The 25230-nt window shown below is 43.4% G+C and overlaps 1 protein-coding gene across 1 annotated transcript in view; it reads left to right on the top strand.

Annotated features, from left to right (window-relative positions):
- LOC311245349 (talin-2-like) overlaps positions 1-25230 on the top strand; it is a 201869-nt gene that overhangs the window by 90852 nt on the left and 85787 nt on the right. The window contains exons 10-21 of the mRNA XM_084335192.1: positions 4101-4256; positions 5621-5722; positions 6023-6099; positions 10631-10814; positions 14446-14559; positions 15905-16013; positions 16822-17030; positions 18696-18794; positions 19600-19767; positions 20280-20574; positions 22228-22394; positions 24816-24944. Coding sequence (XP_084191318.1) covers positions 4101-4256; positions 5621-5722; positions 6023-6099; positions 10631-10814; positions 14446-14559; positions 15905-16013; positions 16822-17030; positions 18696-18794; positions 19600-19767; positions 20280-20574; positions 22228-22394; positions 24816-24944 — 1809 coding nt within the window. The remainder of the gene's footprint in view (positions 1-4100; positions 4257-5620; positions 5723-6022; positions 6100-10630; positions 10815-14445; positions 14560-15904; positions 16014-16821; positions 17031-18695; positions 18795-19599; positions 19768-20279; positions 20575-22227; positions 22395-24815; positions 24945-25230) is intronic.

The raw sequence follows: 25230 nt of genomic DNA, 5'->3' as shown, positions 1-25230 counted from the left end.
TAGATAAACTATATATGTTATACATCTATGGTTTCTCCATTAGATAAACTATATATTTTAAACATCTATGGTTTCTCCATTAGATAAACTATATATTTTACACATCTATGGTTTCTCCATTAGATAAACTATATATTTTACACATCTATGGTTTCTCCATTAGATAAACTATATATTTTACACATCTATGGTTTCTCCCTCCCTATTTCCGAGCTGGATATTGGAATGCACGGAGGTCGTAATTACGAAATCACACCTGGGAGCTTCTGACCTCCTGACTTTGAATGAAACGTGGCGGTTCCTTCTCTGGTTTCTGGCTTTAGGAGAAAGTAGCTCATGTTTGCAGATATTGATTGAACTGTCCTTGGCCGTGGAAACAACATATTGGAATTCTTAATGTGGGTGGTGTTCCCCTTTTTGAAGTAAGGGATAAGTGGGATGTGTAAAGTCAGATTCCGGCTCCTCCCGGCAGCGTGTCGAAGTGTCCTTGAGCAAGACACTTAACCCCGTAACTGCTCCCGATGAGCAGGTTGGCACCTTGCATGGTCACCTCCGCTGTCGGTGTGTGAATGAGTCAGTGAACGTGAGGCATAAGTTGTAAAGCAATGGATAAAAGCGCTATATTAATGCAGTCCATTTACCAAATGCAGTCCATTTACGTATGGTGTGAGGGTGTTTTGTGAGATACAAAACAGAAAACAACAGAAGGTAAACTGAACTCAGGCGCCAGGCGGGTGAAGAAAAAGGCATGCAAGCGCGTTCTTGTACACCTTCATTTGCATACAGAAATGACTTAGTGAAGATAATGTACATATGGACAGCACGCGTGTGTGTGTGTGTGTGTACAGTATCCTCACAGTATCCTGCATCGGCGCTGCTGCATGTTAATAAGCTATAGATTTATATGGAATTCATTAATGATACAAATATTGTCTGATTTATTATCATTATATTTATTTAATTCCGAGGTCTGCAGAATCGAAGTGACCATAATCCCCAAGGACTTCTCCCAAATGAAGCCGTTAAAAATACTGCCTTTTCGAGTTCGTAAATCCTACGAATGAATTTACAAAAAGAAGCCGTTTGAGAATGATAAAGAAGTATGTAAATCAAATTTCTCATAAGTCCGTTCGAGAATGAGGTCCATTGAATGCATGTAGCCTAAAAGCAGGGTTTATGATAAATCTACATGTTCTGCATGAGCATATAAAGTAGGCCTAAATAAAATATCAGGCTACAGGGTAATAAAATATAATTGGGGGCGACAGTGACTAGATTAGGTTGATTAGATTACATTCGATTAGATTAGATTCAAATGTATTGTCATCGTACATCACCAAGAGTAAATGTGATGTATGTACAGTATTATTATGTACAGTGATACAGGAATAAATAATACATTAAGGTAGTAAGCCATACCGGCCAGTGGTATAACTAGTAAGAGTTATAAGTAAGTAAGAGTAAGAGTGAACTAGGTAGAGGAGTCGTCTGGTAATCGGAAGGTTCCCAGTTTGATTCCCGCTCCTCCCAGCAGCGTGTCGAAGTGTGCTTGAGCAAGACACTTAACCGCTAACTGGCACCTCGCAGGGTTGTCTCAGCATGCAGTCCATTTATAATTTATATTCGGCATATCATATTACTTATATAGGTTTACACTCGTTTTTCATTCTTGTGACCACTCTAGGTGTATTTTACCTTTTATGGGTAATGATTATACAAGCAATGTGTTGGTGTAAGTTTTTTAAATAAATAATTAAATTCACACTCTTTAATCAGCATTTTCACTTTGGATTGTGGCCAATTCCCTTCGGTGAAGTTCGCAAAGCTACATAGAGGCTGCATAGTGGACTCCGAGAGCCAGAACCCTCATGGACTGAGCCCACAAATCCAGACATGTATTGCTTATAAAATATTACTAATCCGACATTCACATTCATTCATAAGGTGCACACAGTCAAAAGACACAGGGTTCCTAATTGATTCACAAATCTGTAAGAACCACATACAAGGTTGGAAAGGTATGGAAAAGTATTGCTGTCCAGTTCTGATAAACATACAATATAAATACACATTTATGCTGTTATAGACCCACTGTCTTTTGACATGTTGTGGTATTTATATAAATTAAATAAATTAACCCTCCTATAATACAGGAATAGCACCTACATAATACAACCAACTAAAATCGAGTAATCCAGACATCAAATAATATTTTTAAATGGGGAAAATGTACAGGAACCCTGAAGAAAATGACAACAACACAACTGCAAAGCACCTACGCAGCCTATTGTTAAACAGTCACACGGTTTGATGCAGAAATAGTGGACAGGAAACCTGAACGATAAAGAGGCAGCAGCCTATTTGACCAAACTCCTGTATGGAAAGAGAAGAGGAGTGCGTTCTCCTGATCCTAATGGGCTGTAAATGGAATATAGTTAAAAGCCGACCGCAAGGTCAAGATTTCTCCTCATGCGCGGACACATGTCCCTGCGTCTTCTGTGTGTGCTGGAGATTCGAAGAAGCTGTTAAATAATTCACCTGCACTCTCCCGGTGACTTACTGAGGTTAAAACACAGACCTGCCGTTGGTGGAGGACAGAGTCTTCCATTTGTTATCTGTGCCTCAAGCACCAAAGGCTTCTAGAACAATCCCAGAACAAAAGCTCCATAGATATGAACGGAAATAAGGCTGTGTGTGTGTGTGTGTGTGTGTGTGTGTGTGTGTGTGTGTGTGTGTGTGTGTGTGTGTGTGTGTGTGTGTGTGTGTGTGTGTGTGTGTGTGTGTGTGTGTGTGTGTGTGTGTGTGTGTGTGTGTGTGTGTGTGTGTGTGTGTGTGTGTGTGTGTGTGTGTGTGTGTGTGTGTGTGTGTGTGTGTGTATTTTCTTTGTGGATGGGTGTGGTTGTGTGTCTGCATGTGTGTGTGTGTGTGTGTGCGTGTGTGTGTGTGTGTGTGTGTGTGTGTGTGTGTGTGTGTGTGTGTGTGTGTGTGTGTATTTTCTTTGTGGATGGGTGTGGTTGTGTGTCTGCATGTGTGTGTGTGCATGTGTGCGTGTGTGTGCGTGTGTGTGCGTGTGTGTGTGTGTGTGTGTGTGTGCGTGTGTGTGTGTGTGTGTGTGTGTGCGTGTGTGTGTGTGAGAGAAAAGAGAGATGCTGGATTCAGGCCAATAGTGTGCTTCTGACATTCATCCAACCTTCAGCTGTGGATTCCTGCCGCAGCAGATGTTCCTAAACCAAGGTTAGAAGTCACACTGTACGATACAATCTCAAACATCGCCACCCACTTCAGATTAGAGAACCCTGACCCGCTGTCTTGAATACAATCGGGAACCGACAACTATGGCGCCCGAGTAACGCAACCAAAGACAATGGAGGATGTGAATAAATCCCTATACGTAGTGTATGGAGATGATGGTGGGGATAATGTTATCTGCCTTTGGCTTGAGAAGCAGTGAGCTGTTTAAAGCCGCTCCGCTGAACCCTCTTTTGTTCTCGCCTCAGAGCTGTTGTGACCCTGAGAGGGGAAACAACAGCCCCGCAGACAAGGAGATATTTTCGACTCCCCTCTTGTCTTTTCGCGTCGTCCTCTGCGTGCCCCTGGAGGCGAGCCAAGTGTAGGCTTAGGCTCTGGAGTGAGGCGTAGTGGATTTCCAGTGGGCAGAGAGCAGGGGGTGCCGGAGCTTAGGCAGGCAGAGGAGAGCTCCTGGAAGCTCCTGGAAGCCCCCCACGCTGGTCTACTGTCAGTGACTAACCCCTGGGAGACCCTGGGCAGAGAGCAGGGGGTGCCGGAGCTTAGGCAGGCAGATGAGAGCTCCTGGAAGCCCCCCACGCTAGTCCACTGACAGTGACTAACGCCTGGGGAGGCCCTTGGTCAGCGGAGCAGCAGTTAAACAAGGCTGAACGAGGCAGGGTCACCTCCAGGCTGGCCCGCCTCACTCCTCCTACGGGGGCTTTCCAACGGCGGGCCGAGCGTGTGCACTACAGTGTGATGGCACGCGGCAGAATAGCGTGACTGTTTCCCTTTCATGCCACTGGTGAGTCATCTGCACAGGTCTCCCGAACACCTCCATGAACATGCTTTGGGATTATTTCTGTGTCCGACAGGAGAAGATGAAGAGCAAGAATAAGCTGGTTGTGCGGCTGCTGGGGATAACCAAGGAGTCGGTGATGCGGGTGGAGGAGAAGACCAAGGACGTGGTGCAGGAGTGGCCCCTGACCACGGTCAAGAGATGGGCCGCTTCACCCAAGAGCTTCACCCTGGTACTGTACAGCCATTTCCAGCAGGGCTCCACTCAGAATCAGACGTTCTAACTTCATGTTCTGCTTCGTTTGTGTTTGACAATGTTTGACAATTTGTGCACCGCTTTACACAAACCCCATTTCTAGCATATAATATTGCCCTCTTTGCGTTTTAAATACAAGCAACATAGTAAAAAGCTTGTTGCTGCCTCAATCCACAATACTGAGAGTGTATTGTTTCTTCAGCATGCTGCTCTGCTATTTCATTCATCTGAGTTGACAATATATGCCATGAGGAAGAGGAATGTAGATGTTTTATTCATCCCAGCGCTCTTTTCAATTTTGTATCTTGGCTGCTGTCAACAGAACTATCTGCTCCCCCCTCACATTGTCTTATTAAGCCAGACTACTCAGCTGGAAATAAATACTCCATTTGAGGTTTAATAAGGTGTGCAAACACACTCCTACGCAGTTCCACTGTCACACAAAGAGGTTTTGAGAGGCAAAGAGGAAGTAAACTAACCAATGCTACTTATACTCATATTATTTTCCCTTACCATATTGAATAAATAATACTATATTATTGTTCCCCACATATCTTTTTAGTCTATTTAATAAATAAGAACCGGAAATTAGCTGGAAAAGGGTAGAATCGGTTAACATAGGCGCCGAAAGGAAACTGGCTGCTCTTCCTGGTCATTTCGGGGCGAATTGGCATGTCGAAAAGATGACTTCTATGAATAACTACATCACTGCATAACTCATAACTGTTCAAACAAGCTTAATATATTGTTAACTGTGATACTCTGTATGCAATTTAATTCAAAGCTATAGCCGCACTTTCTTTCAAACTAATTTGGTCGCGTATGTCCGGATCTGGTACTAGTAATAAGACTTGGGGCATGTTGGCACGTACAGGCATAGAGGCAGCTCTGCGGAACAGTGTGGTGTGCAAATAAAAAAACAGAGAGAGAGAGAGAGAGAGAGAGAGAGAGAGAGAGAGAGAGAGAGAGAGAGAGAGAGATGGTACATTTGCCAACATTGATTTGAATGAAATATTACACCCGTCTCCGTAGGATCCTTTGAAGTGAGGAGTTTTGATATTCTGGAAACAAGCTTGTTTTTTAATCAGCTCTTTGAAGAAGTTGAAACTGCCATGGAATTTTTTTCCATTTCATTTCATTAGGTGCAGGAGTGATAACGTGTCGTCGGCGTAGTTTATTCAAAGCGTTGCTTTCGGTAAACCGCCAACAGAGAATTTGAGAAATGTTGTAGGTGGAGTAGGGCTCAACATGAAGCTGAAACCTGATGGATTCCAGGGATCTAGGACTGACCTGAGCCTCTGGCCTTTTCTTTAATGTGTCTTTTTCAATATGCTCTAAAAGGATTTCGGAGAGTACCAGGAGAGCTACTACTCCGTTCAGACAACAGAGGGAGAGCAGATCTCTCAGCTTATCGCAGGATACATCGACATTATCCTCAAAAAGGCAAGTACCGAATGCAGACAAATGGAGAATTACGAGTATGAACTTCATCATCATCATCATCATCATCATCATCATCATCATCATCATCAACCTTTATTTATTCTCGAGATTACAATTGAGGTCACCCTCATTTTCAATGTCATCGAGACTTTACAGACATTTCAATGCACACATTTCTACCTATATAACAATAATAAATATTAATAACTATCTATATAGTCTATAACTTAGTGACACCATGCAGCTGCTGTATGTGATTCCAGTGGTCACTCTGATGCCTGCCTCTCCTCTTCCTCACAGAAACAGAGTAAGGATCGTTTTGGCCTCGAGGGAGACGAGGAATCCACCATGCTGGAGGAATCAGTTTCCCCTAAGAAGTGAGGATGCATCGTTTTCTCTGCTGTATTGGGACTAAATGCTGACCAGTCAGATTCAGGCGGCGTAGCCTAGTTACCCCTCGTGTGAATATCAAGCACGTCGTTTCATTGTGCTTTACACCATGGCCTGGTTGGATCCTCGATTCTGATTGGCTAGAGGGGTGTTGATTATTTTTCCATATACCGCCTCATCACAGTTTAAAATGGATGTGCTTGTTTCACTCATGCATTACAATGAACCACTGTTTTATGAATGTTAATTAGACTTCTGGTATGGTGTCTCTGGGGTAAGGTTTGCAACAATGTAGCTGACCAGGTAGGATGTGCTGCATCTCGCTACATTCAACCAAGCACGCTCTGGCATCAGTGTGCTTGCATCAAACACGACCAATTTTTCATATTGATCATATTGATTTTGCGATTATGCACCCAGTACTGTTCTGTTGGGCGATTATCCTTTATCCAAGATAGAAAAGCAGATTGTTATGTGGAGAGGCAATTTATTCCTGGATTTACATAATCCCTTCATGGCACATCCCGTCCTCGCAATTCAACTCTCAACAATATGAATGTACTCGAGGCTATGACTGACAGCTGCCACGCGTATTTGACGTGAAGAAAAGTTATTGATTTGAGGACAATGACATGTCTGGCTAACAATGAGATGTCGGTCATAACATATTCACTGTTAACCAGAGGCAAAGTTATTGACAGGAAGGCCTGCTAGCATAAAGTTAGCTTTCTGGGTCACTGGCATCAGTCAAGTGACAGGTGGTTGTCAAGCCGTTACTAAGGTGGCACATAGGGACTAAAATGAAAGTCAGCAGTGAGCAAAGCATCAATAACATATTTCTACATATTTTAATATAGAAAAGATAAGTAAATGGCACATCTTTTTGTCGTTGGCAAGTGGCCATGGTTTAAGGCGGATAGTACACTCCCTAGTTTGCGGTTATTGAAAGATAATGCACTTTGCAGAGGTTTTGCCTTAGTAATGAGTTCCCACATTGTGCTTCGTGTGGTGTAATATCCCTTACATGTAATTACATTACATACAAGAAATTTAATCTCAAAGTTAAACACACAAAAAAAACATTTTGAATTTCAACACTAGCCTCTGAATTGGTTCCACAACATAATTAGTTGCAGTTCTTTTAAATTATTATTGAAAATGAGTATTGAAAACCACCTCAGGGTAAGGCTGCTTCATTATCATATTTCATAAAAAATTAAAAATAAACGCATGAATCAGGAAATAATCTTCTCAGAGACGGTTTTTCCTCTCACTTGGCTGCCATCTCTCTCTCCCCCAGCTGCGTTATTTTTTTTCGTAGCCACATTTTGCGGAGACGCTCTCTGATTGGCCACTTCATGTGACATGTGCTGGTTAAGTTTAGCCACTCTTTCGAAGTTGGTTAAGGTTAGAGTTTGTCTTAGAGCAGGGCGATAGAACACCAGCCCTGATTCCAAACTCTAACCTTAACCAACTTCGAAAGAGTCGCCTAAGCTTAACCAGTGATAAACTAGGCGTTTTTGCAGGCTGTTAGACCCGGAAATGGGCAAAGACACAGCTCATCACACGATTGGGCGCACATGTCAGTGGCCAATCAGAGAGCGTCAGTCAGTGGCCAATCAGAGAGCGTCTCCGCAAAATGCGGCTACGGAAAAAGATAACGCCCCCCAGCTTTGCCTCGCAGCTCAGCGACTCTCTGTCTCGGTGCAGAGCTCTGTGATGGGTTGTCATTAGAGATCAGCGTGACTCAGCGGGAAGACTCAGCCCACGCATCATATCGCTGCTACTGACGGGCCACTCGACTCATCACTGTGGTTCTCCAAACAAAAACATAATTACTGCCTCTCAAAACAAGCCATAATTAACCAATAGAGCAGGTAGCATCTCTTTAGCAGGGCAGGGAAGCTGTCTGCCAACACTGTGTGCTCATTGTTAGGATGATGACCATTATTTCCTTTCGTCTATAATAACATTAACTTCTCACTTATCATCGAGAGAGTTCTACTCACATCTATCTAATGAAAGAAAAACAAACCCTGGCATAACGTTCCGCCACGCTGAAGGATTGTGTTGGTTCTGTCACGGTTAAAGATGTGTTCCCTGGTTGGGAATCAAAACAACCGTGCACACCTAGCAAACGTTTAGTATCAATTTGCTGTGTATTGGCCGTTGGTCCGGGGGGTCTAAACAACGACCCAAACAGGTTGAAATGCAAGTTTATACTGTATGATGATGATGTCGCTCTTTTTTTTTTTTTTTTTTTATCAATTTTTTTTATTATTAATCACATGAAACAAGACAACACATTAACCACAATCACAATACACAGAACTTCACAGGAAAATAACAAAAACAATAATAATACAGAATAACAATTTATAAATTATAAAGACAAAAAGAAAAGAAAATAGAGTTCAACCTTTTTAAATTTTAAATTTCAAAATTTCAAAATTTCAAAAATTTCAAGGTTTCAAGGGGGGCTATCTAATAAATGACCAACTAGTGAAGAAATTGCTAAATAGCTGCCCCCCAATAAATCCCCAGTTAAATTCAAGACATAACAAAAGACAAGACAGACAAGACATTTCCTCCTCCCCCTCCCATGAGACCGCCGGACTCCCCCGAACAAGCACCCCAACCCCACTCAGCCGCACACGGCGGTCCTGACCTTCTCAGCTGCTGCGAACCACTGGTCAATCCCAGCCTGCCCTACCCCAATCACCCGCGCTGATGATGTCGCTCTTTAGACCGATGTCGTTTTAACATTTACACTGCAGTATGAGATATGATGATGATTTCAAATTAATGCTAAGCATGGAACTACTGTACATTGTCGGTAAACACACATCAATCTTCATCTTCAGTAAAACACTATTAACAGCATCTTCAGTAAAACACTATTAACAGCATCTTCAGTAAAACACTATTAACAGCATCTTCAGTAAAACACTATTAACAGCATCTTCAGTAAAACACTCCTAACAGCATCTTCAGTAAAACACTCTTAACAAGCGGGCAGAAAAGTGGCAATTTTTTTACTTGAATTTGAGGACTGTATACTTTTTTGCTAAAACCAAAACAACATACTTTATACTTACTATATAGCACTGAAAGATGACATTCTGAAGTTTCGGATTCCAGAAAAAAAAATCACTTTTAGTGCTAAAGTAATAGAGTTACATAGGTCTGAACTTGAGTTGTAAAAAAACTTGTTACTCAAGTTTTTCTGTAGTAGTTAGTAGTCCAGAGGTAGTATTTCCCCAGAAGGTGGTATGGCTTACAAATCCAGATGGAGCCATAGCCTGAAGCTTTATGTAGTACATATCCAAATTTCATAAAGATCCATTCAGAAATGAGTGATTAGGAGTGTACAAAGAAAACTCAGTTTTCTCATAGACTTTCATTCGGCTGTTTTGCTCTTCCTGTTTTCGTGTTTCTTCGTGTTTTTTTTTATTTTTTATTTAGATCCCCATGTGGGATATCATTGGAAAGCCACACATTGGTTACAACGATCCACAATAATTTTTCGAGATCGGATCTAGATTGATGGAACTACTGCAGCCTGAGTCGGGAGTGGTATTTTGCCCAATACCGTGTACTTTGCACAAGCCTCAAATACCGGCATCTAACTCGAGATTTTGTCGGAATAAGCCTTCAATTCGATATATATATATTGTATTACAAGATATGCACACCCGAGCCACTAGGGGTCGCCAAAGTGCCGGTTGCAAAAAATCCGAAAAACCTCCCATATGAGGGACGTTGCAGCTTAAGAGGGTACAACATCTTCATCTATCTATCTATCTATCTATCTATCTATCTATCTATCTATCTATCTATCTATCTATCTATCTATCTATCTATCTATCTATCTATCTATCTATCTATCTATCTATCTATCTATCTATCTATCTATCTATCTATCTATCTATCTATCTATCTATCTATCTATCTATCTATCTATCTATCTATCTATCTATCTCTCTCTCTCTCTCTCTCTCTCTCTATCTCTCTCTCTCTCTCTCTCTCTCTCTCTCTCTCTATATATCTATCTCTCTCTCTCTCTCTCTAAGCCTTAAGGCATCCAGAATGTCTGTGTCCCGATCTGCAAGACACAGGTGGTCGCTCAGTAATTTGAAGAGTATGATAATAATATATTAATAATATTACGCCAAGGCCTTCTCCATAACCAGATAATCATGATTGAGATCATGAAGACGGATGGCCATAATGGTCAAGATAGTAACTGTAGTGATTAGCTATGAGAGGACCAAAACCATGCCACAGCCACTGACTAAAGGATGTCATTATCTCATGGACTCACTGTATTCTCTTTCTCTTTCTTTCTTTTTTCTTTCTTTCTTTCGTTCGTTCGTTTGCTCATTCGTTCCTATCTTTTCTATTTATTCTCCCCCTCTCTTTCTTTCTTTCTTTCTTTGTATTCTCCCACCTCTCTCTCTCTCTCTCTCTCTCTCTCTCTCTCTCTCTCTCTCTCTCTCTCTCTCTCTCCTTGTTCAGGTCCACCATACTGCAGCAGCAGTTCAACCGGGTGGGTCGCGTGGAGCACGGCTCTGTGGCTCTGCCGGGCATCATACGCTCAGGTTCCATCGGTGGCCCCGACACCTTCAACATGGGCACCATGCCCTCCGCCCAGCAGCAAATCACCACGGGACAGATGCACAGAGGACACATGCCCCCACTGGTGAGCGTGCCCGCTGGCAGGAGGTGTCAATGTCAACACAACAGGATCAGAGCCTGAGTCAACACTGCCTACTGTATACACTACATGAGAGTCAACACTGCCTACTGTATACACTACATGAGAGTCAACACTGTACTGTATACACTACATGAGAGTCAACACTGCCTACTGTATACACTACATGAGAGTCAACACTGCCTACTGTATACACTACATGAGAGTCAACACTGTACTGTATACACTACATGAGAGTCAACACTGCCTACTGTATACACTACATGAGAGTCAACACTGCCTACTGTATACACTACATGAGAGTCAACACTGTACTGTATACACTACATGAGAGTCAACACTGCCTACTGTATACACTACATGAGAGTCAACACTGCCTACTGTATACACTACATGAGAGTCAACACTGTACTGTATACACTACATGAGAGTCAACACTGTACTGTATGCACTACATGAGAGTCAATGCTGCCTACTGTATACACTACATGAGTCAACGCTGCCTACTGTATACACTACATGAGAGTCAACACTGCCTACTGTATACACTACATGAGTCAACACTGTACTGTATACACTACATGAGTCAACACTGTACTGTATACACTACATGAGAGTCAACGCTGCCTACTGTATACACTACATGAGTCAACACTGCCTACTGTATACACTACATGAGAGTCAACACTGTACTGTATACACTACATGAGAGTCAACACTGCCTACTGTATACACTACATGAGAGTCAACACTGTACTGTATACACTACATGAGAGTCAACACTGCCTACTGTATACACTACATGAGAGTCAACACTGTACTGTATACACTACATGAGAGTCAACACTGTACTGTATACACTACATGAGAGTCAATGCTGCCTACTGTATACACTACATGAGAGTCAACACTGCCTACTGTATACACTACATGAGAGTCAATGCTGCCTACTGTATACACTACATGAGAGTCAACACTGTACTGTATACACTACATGAGAGTCAACACTGCCTACTGTATACACTACATGAGTCAACGCTGCCTACTGTATACACTACATGAGAGTCAACACTGCCTACTGTATACACTACATGAGAGTCAATGCTGCCTACTGTATACACTACATGAGTCAACGCTGCCTACTGTATACACTACATGAGTCAACATTACTGTATACACTACATGAGTCAACACTGTACTGTATACACTACATGAGAGTCAACACTGCCTACTGTATACACTACATGAGTCAACACTGTACTGTATACACTACATGAGAGTCAACACTGTACTGTATACACTACATGAGAGTCAACACTGTACTGTATACACTACATGAGTCAACACTGCCTACTGTATACACTACATGAGAGTCAACACTGTACTGTATACACTACATGAGAGTCAACACTGTACTGTATACACTACATGAGAGTCAACACTGTACTGTATACACTACATGAGAGTCAACACTGTACTGTATACACTACATGAGTCAACACTGCCTACTGTATACACTACATGAGTCAACATTACTGTATACACTACATGAGTCAACACTGTACTGTATACACTACATGAGTCAACACTGTACTGTATACACTACATGAGTCAACACTGCCTACTGTATACACTACATGAGTCAACATTACTGTATACACTACATGAGTCAACATTACTGTATACACTACATGAGTCAACACTGTACTGTATACACTACATGAGAGTCAACACTGCCTACTGTATACACTACATGAGTCAACATTACTGTATACACTACATGAGTCAACACTGCCTACTGTATACACTACATGAGTCAACATTACTGTATACACTACATGAGTCAACACTGTACTGTATACACTACATGAGTCAACACTGTACTGTATACACTACATGAGTCAACGCTGCCTACTGTATACACTACATGAGTCAACATTACTGTATACACTACATGAGTCAACACTGTACTGTATACACTACATGAGTCAACACTGCCTACTGTATACACTACATGAGTCAACATTACTGTATACACTACATGAGTCAACACTGTACTGTATACACTACATGAGTCAACATTACTGTATACACTACATGAGTCAACACTGTACTGTATACACTACATGAGTCAACACTGTACTGTATACACTACATGAGAGTCAACACTGTACTGTATACACTACATGAGTCAACACTGTACTGTATACACTACATGAGTCAACACTGTACTGTATACACTACATGAGAGTCAACACTGTACTGTATACACTACATGAGTCAACACTGTACTGTATACACTACATGAGAGTCAACACTGTACTGTATACACTACATGAGTCAACACTGTACTGTATACACTACATGAGAGTCAACACTGTACTGTATACACTACATGAGTCAACACTGTACTGTATACACTACATGAGAGTCAACACTGTACTGTATACACTACATGAGTCAACACTGTACTGTATACACTACATGAGTCAACACTGTACTGTATACACTACATGAGAGTCAACACTGTACTGTATACACTACATGAGAGTCAACACTGTACTGTATACACTACATGAGTCAACACTGTACTGTATACACTACATGAGTCAACACTGTACTGTATACACTACATGAGTCAACACTGTACTGTATACACTACATGAGTCAACACTGTACTGTATACACTACATGAGTCAACACTGCCTACTGTATACACTACATGAATGGATAGGGTTCACACACACACACACACACACACACACACACACACCCACACACACACACACACACACACACCCACACACACACACACACACACACACACATTCATTTCTGTCAATTGTGTGCTGGTTTAATGCCTATATTCATTTGATACTAATTGCTGTGGGGCCCTCTGGACTGCGGTCCATGTGTGAAAAGTACTATATAGATAGTTATCAATATTTATTATTGTTATATTGTAGAAATGTGCACAGTGAAATGTCTGTAAAGTTTTGACGACATTGAAATTGAGGGTGACCTCAATTGTCTTTTCGAGAATAAATAAAGGTTTGAATACACATCCACATACCTACACCTACCCTGACCCCTCCCCTCTGCCCCCCCCTGCACTTTATTGACGTGTCATGCGTCTATTTGCACTACAGCTCAATTACATGATGACTCTACCTCATTCAATGCTATTTGCACAACAGTTCAATTACATGACTCTACCTCATCCAATGTAAGTCTGCATTGTGATGATATTTGTGTGTTTCTTTTTATTTTATAATCATATCTTTAGCCCTGCTGTGTTTTTATCTGTATTTTCTACACTTTTTGGTGAAGCCCTCCTTTCGTTTTCACATGTGCTGCACATTGTGTTAATGACAAATTCAATTAAATTGAACTGAACTGAATACCATAAACCTTTCGTAACATAGACATCTCACACAGGTGACGTACTGTAGGAATGGAAAGCATCTTGGACGCTACATAATAGCTGATCCCATTTATTGTTGTGCCGCTGTGTGCATCATAGTACAGTGTGTCAGCATTCTTTTTTGAAGCAGAGGGCGATGGATACGTATAGAGCGGATGTGTTTTCTGTATTAATGGTTTTCTGTCTTGGCAGAGTTTGGCTCAGCAGGCCCTCATGGGGACCATCAACAGCAGCATGCAGGCGGTGCAGCAGGCCCAGGCTGACCTGGGACATGTAGACAGCCTGCCACCACTAGGCCATGACTTGGTGAGTTCACCCCCCCTTAGGCCCTCAACTCATTGGGCGCCAGACCAGAGTAAAGTCGGGTTATCTCGCCAGCGGTTGAGCGCCATACCCGAGTATAGTCGGGTTTTCATCGTTTTTTCTTTTACTAGATTTTTTTTATTCTATGCAATGTCACGGACCTCTGTGTTACCATAGGAAATCATTCTGAGATCCCTAGAGTGCAGTACCGGCCGCATCCTGCAGTATCGCCCACCCTTTGAAACCTTATTTCACACTGTGTGTTACATCGTATATGGTCCGGGCGGAGAATTTAGACCAAGCCAAGTAAATCGCTTCATCCGACCACTTCAGCACATTTGAGGCATATCTTGTGCCACTTCATGTCAGGGACCCGATCGACACCAATATTGGAAATTGCGATTAGACAATTGGAATTTTCTTTTTGGGATACCTCCTAGTAAAGGTAAGGACTATATGACATCAATCCTACTTTGATCCAACAATGATTTCACATCGATCGCAACGATCATATGTAATGTACTCCAAAACGTATGCCGTTGCTGACGATCAAAGCATATGTTTCATTTCATGATGAAACATAATACCTGTTATATACCTTTGATTTGGAAATAGTAGCGTGTCCAGCCGAGCAATGCAAACGCTTTTAGCAAAATTCACATATCGCTCCATAGCACAGTTACCAGGAATTAGCCAGGATCACTCTGAAACTATACAATATTCACCACGGAATAACATGCAATTTTAAAAAAAATAATTCACATGTTGATGTCATGTCCCCCCCCCCTTTGATGCCTTCATGATGAAACATAATACCTATTATATACCTTTGATTTGGAAATAATATCGTGTCCAGGCGAGCAACGCGAACGATTTTAGCAAAATGCACATAGCACTCCATAACTCAGCTTCCAGGAGTTAGCCCGGATCACTCTGAAACTATACAATATTCACCACGGGATAACACGCAAACGTATACATGAAAAAATGTGTTAAGAGGAATTGGTCGAATTCTTAATCCAATTGAATCTATTTAACTTGAAGATGCAATTTTTTGTCTTTTCTCCTGTGCTTAGCTAAGCAAAGAGACCTTGGGAAACTGTGAAGCATTTATAGTATTATTACCCAAAGTCCATCTGAACTCTTTAAAATGTGATTAGGTGCTCAAATTAACTGTGAGTATGGAGGCTGTAATGCTTTTAATGCTTGAGATGAGAATCTCTAAAGCTGGGGGAGTTTGCAACCCCCCCCTAGTCGTTTAATCCTCGACTAGAAAGTTTATAAGAGCTGAAACTCTCCCACCGTGATGAAAGCTTACCAGCTTCCCCTCTTCCTCCCCCGCTGAAAGGCGTCCAGGGTTTGGGTGCAGAACAAAGTGGATGAATCCAAACACGAAATCCACTCGCAGGTCGACGCCATCACCGCCGGGACGGCTTCTGTGGTCAATCTCACGGCAGGTGAGTGGGTTGTGGAAAACCCCGGAAAGACACGTTGGCCTTGTGTTCCCGTCTTGTTTCTGCACAGAGAGTCTTTGTTTATAAAGGCTTCGCTGGGCAAAGGCTTAAAAGGAAATTGCCTTGCTATGATTAAAAAAAACAAAAGAAAATATGTTTATCTTAAAAAAAAGTGTGAGCTAGCAACCCGGGGGTGTAAATCAATACTCACATTTTCCAAGCACTCACCAAGGAGCGGCCCCTGACTTCCCCTTTAATTATTCAGCGTTTCCCATTTGCCCTGATAACTATTTCCACTGATGAATAACTCCTGAACCTGTTGTCCTGAAGCTGAACTGGCTGGCAGTGCCTCCCCCCCCCCTCCCCTCCTCCTCCCCTGCCTGCCTGCTTTGCTGCCTGGCGCAATGCCAGGCCGGTCCCTGCCAATCTTGTGCTGGGTTTTAATCTCACCAAGCCATCTGGTGGATGGCACTTAGTCGTCGCCCCCCTACCCTCCGCCATCCATCCATCCCATAGAAACTTTCACTTTCACTTCCTCTCTGTCACTTGCTCCATCTACACGCCTCGCTCCACAGAACCATGTCAAATGGGTCCTAATTACGGTCGCAGGATGTGTGTGCTATACAACACGCTACAGTACCTGCCCACGTGGAATAGGCTCAAATCCATGCAGTAGTAGTAATGGACCCGTCTCGAACCCCTGCCCCTTTCCGAACGGGAAGCAACAGTTGCGATGGGAGGGATCTGGAAAAGAGGGCGGGGTTTGGAGACGGGTCAGCGGTACAGTGACGGTGACCGGTCTCTTCCCCAGGGGAGCCCGCGGAGACGGACTACACGGCGGTGGGCTGCGCCATCACCACCATCTCCTCCAACCTCACCGAGATGTCCAGGGGCGTCAGGCTGCTGGCGGCGCTGATGGACGACGAGGTGGGCAGCGGGCACAACCTGATGGGAGCCGCCAGGACGCTGGCCGGGGCCGTGACTGAGCTGCTCCGGTCCGTTGAGCCCGCGGCAGCAGAGGTGAGAGACGGGAGTATGATGCTAATATGATAGCAATATGATGCCAGTATGATGTTAATATGATACCAGTATGATGCCAGTATGATGTTAATATGATGCTAATATGATGCCAGTATGATGGTAATATGATAGCAATATGATGCCTGTATGATGTTAATATGATACCAGTATGATGCCAGTATGATGTTAATATGATGCTAATATGATGCCAGTATGATGCCAATATGATACCGATATGATGCCAGTATGATGTTAATATGATACCAGTATGATGCCAGTATGATGTTAATATGATGCTAATATGATGCCAGTATGATGCCAATATGATGTTAATATGATGCTAATATGATGCCAGTATGATGCCAATATGATACCGATATGATGCCAGTATGATGCTAATATGATGCTAATATGATGCCAGTATGATGCTAAGATGATGCCAGTATGATGCCAATATGATGCCAATATGATGCCAGTATGATGCCAGTATGATGCTAGTAGGATGCCAGTATGATGCCAATATGATTGATTGATTGAATTGATTGAAAACTTTATTAACAGATTGCAGAATGGGTACAGTACAGTACAGCTCAATGTACATTGGAATATTGACAAAGCCATACTTGGTAATTTACTGTACATTGGAGGGGGTTGGGTTAGGACATTTGCAGGGGCCAGTTTCGAATTGCAGTCTCCCGTAGGTGTTCTTTGAGAGTGTTTTTGAAAGTGGGTAGTGATTCACATTCCTTTACAGCTTTGGGTAGGGCGTTCCACATTGATGTGGCATAATTGCGAAACGTGTTTAGTGCCTTGTTTGAGCCGAATCTAGGTTTAACATGATTTGTGGAGCTCCCTCTGGTGTTGTGATCGTGGTATTCACTGACCTTTGGGAAGTATTTTGACATGTACATGGGTACCTTGGTCGTGTAGTGTATCTTGTAGACCAGGCCCATTGCAAGTTGCTGTACTCTGTCATCTACTCTAAGCCTTCCTAGGTTGTCAAAGTGGGCAGGGGTGAGGTGGGTTCTAGGAGTCAGGTCAAGCAGTAGTCTGACCAGTTTGTTTTGAGATGTTTGTAATTTTGTTTTTAGTGCCTTTGAGGTGCTTTGGTACCATGAGGTGCAAGCATAGTCATAGTACTCTTGAATGAGTGCTCCTGCCAGAGTCTTCAGGGTATTCTTGTTTACCAGAGAGGAGATCCGGTACAAGAATCGAGTTTGTTGGTTGACTTTTCTTTATTACATTGGATGCCATTTTGTCACAGGAAAGATTAGCCTCTAGGATGGAACCCAGGTGATGCCCAGGATGATGCCAGTATGACGCCAATATGACGCTAATATTATGCTAAAATGATGGCAATACAATGCTAATACCATGAGCTTCCCCTATGAGTATCCCTGGCAGGAGTCACAAAACACAATAACCTTGAACTGGCTTGAAGAGGCTATATCACAAATGCGTGATAAATCAGTATAAAGAGTATAAATCAGAAATTATCGATACAATTAACTGAACCTGATCTGTGTAATGAAACGAAGATGGATGAATGACATTTTCCTATATGGATGTAATAAGCCCCAGACTGTGGATAGAGTGCGTGGAGGTCTGTGTGTGTGAGAGCAGCAGGCCAGTGTTGTTAAATGCAGTGATGTCATCCCCATGCAGCCCAGACAGACGGTGCTGACTGCAGCAGGAAGCATCGGCCAGGCCAGCGGAGACCTGCTCCGTCACATGGGGGAGGGCGAGTCCGACGAGAGGTTCCAGGTTTGGACAACACCCACACACTGTTTCTATGACCTCGCTGCCAAACAGGAAGACGCAGCCTTTTCTTTTCTCAGGCCCTCTTTCAAAAGCGATCACATGACTTCTGTAATCACTTTATTATCAAACCATTATATGGTGTGAGTTTTCTTTTTCATTTCAGGACCTTTTAGCTCAGGTGTACGCATAGCCTGCAAACCAATCATTCATTCTCCCATCACATTCTTCCTATGGCCACATGTAGAGCTGTTTTGTCACATACTTCATAGTATGTATTCAGATTAATTATCTAACCATACAGACCCTCGGCTACACCTTTGTTTATTTTTCCTCATATTTTTATATTCAGATTTATTTTTATTATTTATACTGTTTATTTTTCTCGTATTTTTTTATTCAAATAGAATCGTATTGCCTATATTTATGTCTTTCTTCATTACCATGCCCATACTTGTACCTCCCCTCCCCCATGCTGCTATGGTGCCCGAATTTCCCCAAGGGGATCAATATAGGAATATCTTTTCTTATCTTATCTCACCGCCCATCTTACCTCCCTCTCTCCTCCTTCTCTACAAACCTAACCTATCCTGAACTATTTCTCTATTTACACTATCCACCTCTTTCTCGTCAAATCCGCATTGTGTGTTTCCACAGTGAGGTTCTGTAGAATGTCAGGAAACACATCCTGTGTACAGGGCCTGTCAATCAAACAAATGAGTTGAAATCAGTGTGGAGAGCCCCTCTAGGCACATGTGTGCAGCTGTGCTGCGCTGCGTCTCAGTGAAGGACAGTGATGAATGTCTTTCAGGAGATCCTGATGAACCTGGCCAAAGCGGTGGCCAACGCAGCTGCCATGCTGGTCCTGAAGGCCAAGAACGTGGCCCAGGCGGCCGAGGACACGGTGCTGCAGAACCGAGTGATCGCAGCTGCGACCCAGTGCGCCCTGTCCACCTCACAGCTGGTGGCCTGCACCAAGGTACTGATCCAAAGCTCCTTTAAATTACACCACCATGCAGACGGAGGGCATAGCTCAAAGCAATGAATGATGGAGAATGGAACGGTTATTGTCAAATCATATCAAATCAAATTTAATTAGTAAGGCCCGATAACACACGTTAATGTCCCCATGGGCCGGACACGTCTTCTTTAAACAAGTCAAGAAGAAACTTCACAATAAATCAAGAACAAAACAAAAACACCATGAAGTAAATAAAAAATAATGTGTAATTGGGTGTGGGGGGGGGGGGGGGGGGGCGACAGTGGCTCTGAGCAAGACACTTTACCCCTAATTGCTCCCGATGAGCGGGTTGGCACCTCGCATGGTTGCCTCCGCCGTCAGTCTGTGAGTGGGTGAAATGTGAGGATTTTTTTTTTAGTAATTGTATTTTGATTAAATAACCCAGGGTGAGATGCGGTTTGTCTTAACTCCACCAAACTCCCCTAACATCTGCGCGTGGTTTGTTCTCCGTGACCTGCGTTGGCGTGCAGGTGGTCAGCCCCACCATCAGCTCCCCGGTGTGTCAGGAGCAGCTGGTGGAGGCCGGGAAGCTGGTGGACCGCTCGGTGGATACCTGCGTCAAGGCCTGCCGCTCGGCCACCGACGACGGGGAGCTGCTGAAGCAAGTGGGCGCGGCGGCAGGCGTGGTGAGCCAGGCCCTCAGCGACCTGCTGCACCACGTCCGCCACTACGCCAGCTGCGGGGAGCCAATCGGACGCTACGACCAGGCCACGGACACCATCATGAACGTCACCGAGAACATCTTCACTTCCATGGGTGATGCTGGTGAGTTCAGAGGAGGAGGAGGAGAAAGAAGGAGGATAATGACTTGTGAATCCTGTTACAGGGGGTCATATTAGTTTGATTGATGCCTGAAGTGTTTTCAATTAAACTCTCATGATCGAGTGAATTTGGTATCCCATCAATTTGAGTAGTGAACCATTAAGCTCGCTATTATCCAAGGACTTCCGAACTCAAAAAGGAATGATTGCTACAAGTCAGTAGAGGATCCAGCCTTTCATCCTCACCTCTGATTTTCAGACGACTTGTTCCCATGTATTGTGACTGAGAGGGACTTAAGATTGTTGTCAGGTCATGGTTTATATTAACTGACCTCAACAAACTCCGCTGTCGAAACATTTTCAAAGCTCCGGGGCATTTGTTATGGTTCGGGCCATGGGGCCGGAGAATTTCCAAACCCAGCCGATCCTCGAGGGGTTGCAGAAAACATGTCATCCTAAACCACTACAGAGCTCCCCAATCTGGCCTCAATCAGCACCAGGGAGGCTTTGAAACCTAAAAGGAAACACATGACCTGGGCATTTTTTTTGGAGGGGGGGTGGGGGGCAAAATCTTTTTCTACGTAAATCATCAAGGGGGGGACGAAAAAAAGAAATCTCCAGCTGGAGATCAACAGCGCAGCTCGGACAGCCTGCTGCAGTGAGAGAGAGCATCGCTCCCTTCCCAAGGCAGCGGGATGTAAAGCAGCTGTATAGCAGTATAGATGTCTTGTCTTTGATAGTCTTCTCAGCTGTGAGTTATTTCTAGCTGTAGGTGGGTGTTTGGGAAAGAGTTTATTTTTTTCTATAGCGAGCCTGTAGGGGATGAGACACGCCACCCTCCACCGAGTACGTTCCATACATTTCTGGGTATTTTTTTTTCTTTTTCTAAACCTGAATTATAGCAAGAGAGGATGATTCACTGTAAACCTTGAGCTGTAGAGGAGGATGACTCTGCTGTCCTACCGAGTGGCACGACATTAATCAACCAAGCGTTGCCTCGGCACACAGCTGTCAACGTTGGAGGGCAGCCATCAGTTCTTTACATATTAGACTGTCTCAGGAAACGGTGAATTATGGATCCAACAACCGGGGTTATTACCGGGGCCGGTATGAGCTTTTTTAAAGAGACGACGCCGATATTTTTGGATTTAAGCTGCCGATCAGTTTGTTCTGTATTTTCAAATGTGAACACATTCATGCCAAAACCTTTTTACGAGGATGCTGTGCTGCCTATTAAAATTGTTTTATGAAAGAAATATATATATTAGAACTATTATTATTCAATAATTATTATTATTGAACTATTATTGAATTATTGAACATTTCAATGAATAAATTAAATATGCAAAGAAAATAAGATGCAAAATAAAAGTGCTGTTTTATGTGAGAGATCTGCCATCTACTTTGAACGGGTCAATAAAAACGTCCATCTTGAGAATAAGCATCTCTGACCACAGAGTTCAGGTGGACAACATTGACAGATCGATATCTTAATATTTAATAAAAGCCCAATGATGGTCTCTCTGTCTGTGGTATCAGCGGGCTCACGTTTTCTCTGTGTGTGTGTGTGTGAGTGTGTGTGTGTGTGTGTGTGTGTGTGTGTGTGTGTGTGTGTGTGTGTGTGTGTGTGTGTGTGTGTGTGTGTGTGTGTGAACAGGGGAGATGGTGCGTCAGGCCCGGGTTCTAGCCCAGGCGACCTCTGACCTTGTCAACGCCATGAGATCCGATGCGGAGGCGGAGGTAGACGTTGATAACTCTAAGAAGCTGCTTGCTGCAGCCAAACTGCTGGCCGACGCCACGGCCAGGATGGTAGAGGCTGCCAAGGTAGAGATACAGAACACTAGACCTCCTGACAGCGGCAGCAATGTCGTAGCGCTCCGTGTTCCAGCTGTGACAAAATGCAATGACAAATGAACCCTTTGCACCGAGGAACCACATAACTCCAGTTTTTTGGGGAATTTCTTTGGACAGCCCATGTATTTGCCGTTGTAAAAGGCAATCCGAATGACTTGGGAGTTTGAATGTGATATACATCACGAGAAAGTACTCAACCTCTACTGTCTTTAACGATGAATGAACACAACACTCTAACCCTCTTTAGGTCATACGATTTGCAAACGTTGAACCTAAAAACGGAGTTATATGGTTCTTCATCTGAGGCATGTCTTAAAGACAATGCTAACATTGAACTTGAATTACAGAAGGTGCCAAAAAAGGGGTGGTCAGGTGGCGTAACGGAGATTGCGTTCGTCACCAACCCCGGAGCGGCTGGATTCGCCTGTTCGAATCCAGCTCACAGCTCCGGGGTTGTCACCAGCTTGGCTGGCCGTTCACACTAATACAATTGGCAGTATTAGAGGGTGGGAGAAGCTGGCGGGGTGGGTCCGGGTCGTTGTAAACAGCGACTCCTACAGTTCGGTCGGGGCGCCTGCTAAGCGTGGATAGGATCTAAGTGGGATAGTGTGATCCTTCCACACGCTACGCCCTCTCAGTGAGAATCCGCCTTGCCAGGTGAAAAGAAGCGGTTGATTGGCTGGACGTGTGTCGGAGGAAGCATGTGGTAGCCTCCACTCTCCCAGACCGACTGTGGGGGGTAAGTGCGCAGCGACCAGGAAGGGGATTGGGAATTGGCATAACGACTAACATTGGGATGGGAGAAAATCAGAGGAAAAAGGAGAAAAAAAAAAAAAAAAAAGGAAGTGCCATGAAAAATCGTAATCGTTGTTTAAGTTTGTTTATCCCATTGATTGTCAACTATACACCAGTATCTGTACCAACGATGACAAAACAGGTAGTCTTAATGGTATTTTATTGTTAGTAATATTTTTGATATGTTATGTTTTGATATGATATATGTTGATTACTTATCCTGCACACGGGGGCATATACAAATCTTGTGTCCAATGAAATGCTTTCTAGAATGGCTAGCCTCTTAAATTAAACCAATGTTCAACGTTAGCTTGCTAACATTGCTTAATGTTGCTAATGTTGCTAACATTGCGTAATTTTGCTAACATTGCATAACGTTCCTAATGTTAGCTTGCTAGCTAATGGCTAGCCATGACACACATTCAGTGCTATTGGCTACTGTAAACACCAATCAATATCCATGACAAGTCCCTCCCTAGCTTCCTGCAGTCTGCTAGCCGTTTCATGGGGACTTTAAAGGAAACCCATTTCTCCTATAACTATATGGTGAAGTTCCTCAGTGGAGCTGAAATGATAGGGCACATCAGTAGTGATTCTTAATCAGCCCTTGGCGCTGTCGACAAGTATAAATGAGCAGGATATTATCAATTTGAAAAGCCCAGGCAAGTGAGCTTGTTAGATGCTTTTGATCTGTGACACATTAATCACCACGTTGCTGCCGTTACTGAGAGGAAATGGGGAAACCTGGCACCGATGGTTTCCTAGGCAACTGTGGGAAAGCAGACAGAACCTAATACCTCTTTGCATCTATTGTACATTGTGTGTAGTCAGTTGTTGTTTGGGTGGAAGAGAGAACGTGATGACCCCTTTCACTGAGGAGCTCTGATTATGTGTTGCGTTACTCACTGTGTTTGTTTGTTTGTTTGTTTGTTTGTTTGTTTGTTTGTTTGTATGTGTGTCTGCCTGTGTGTGTATGTGTGTGTGTCTGTATGTGTGTGTTTGTGTGTCTGTCTGTATGTGTGTGTTTGTGTGTATGTGTGTGTGTGTCTGTCTCTGTGTGTGTGTATGCCTGTCTGTGTCTGTCTGTCCGTATGTATGTGTGTGTGTGTGTGTGTGTGTGTGTGTGTGTGTGTGTCTGTCATTTCTGTGTGTGTGTGTGTGTTTGTTTGTGTGTGTCTGTATGTCTGTCTGTGTGTGTGTGCCTATGTCTGTCTGTGTCTGTATGTGTGTGTCTGTGTGCCTGTCTGTATGTGTGTGTTTGTGTGTATGTGTGTGTGTGTCTGTCTCTGTGTGTGTGTATGCCTGTCTGTGTCTGTATGTCTGTCTGTGTGTGTGTGCCTCTGTCTGTATGTGTGTGTATGTCTGTCTGTGTGTCTGTTTATATGTGTGTGCTTGTGTGTCTGTATGTGTGAGTGTGTGTGTGTCTGTCTGTCTGTCTGTCTGTCTGTCTGTCTGTCTGTCTGTCTGTCTGTCTGTCTGTCTGTCTGTCTGTCTGTCTGTCTGTCTGTCTGTCTGTCTGTCTGTCTGTCTGTGTGTGTGTGTGTGTGTCTGTGTATGTGTGTGTGTGTGTGCACGTGTGTGCGTGCCCGCCCTCAGGGTGCGGCAGCGTACCCAGAGAACGAGGACCAGCAGCAGAGGCTGAGGGAGGCAGCTGAGGGTCTACGTGTGGCGACCAACGCTGCAGCCCAGAACGCCATCAAGAAGAAGCTGGTCAACAGGCTGGAGGTGAAACTCTCCTATATAACCCCTCCTGTATAACTCTCCTATATAAACCCTCCTTTATAACCCTCCTATATAAACCCTCCTTTATAACTCTCCTATATAAACCCTTCTTTATAACCCTCCTATATAAACCCTCCTATATAAACCCTCCTTTATAACCCTCCTATATAAACCCTCCTTTATAACTCTCCTATATAAACCCTTCTTTATAACCCTCCTATATAAACCCTCCTATATAAACCCTCCTTTATAACCCTCCTATATAAACCCTTCTTTATAACCCTCCTAT

The sequence above is a fragment of the Notolepis coatsorum genome (genome assembly GCF_963971535.1).
Source record: "Notolepis coatsorum genome assembly, chromosome: 18".
NCBI classification, from domain to species: domain Eukaryota; kingdom Metazoa; phylum Chordata; class Actinopteri; order Aulopiformes; family Paralepididae; genus Notolepis; species Notolepis coatsorum.
This window is presented reverse-complemented; position numbering and strand designations above follow the sequence as displayed.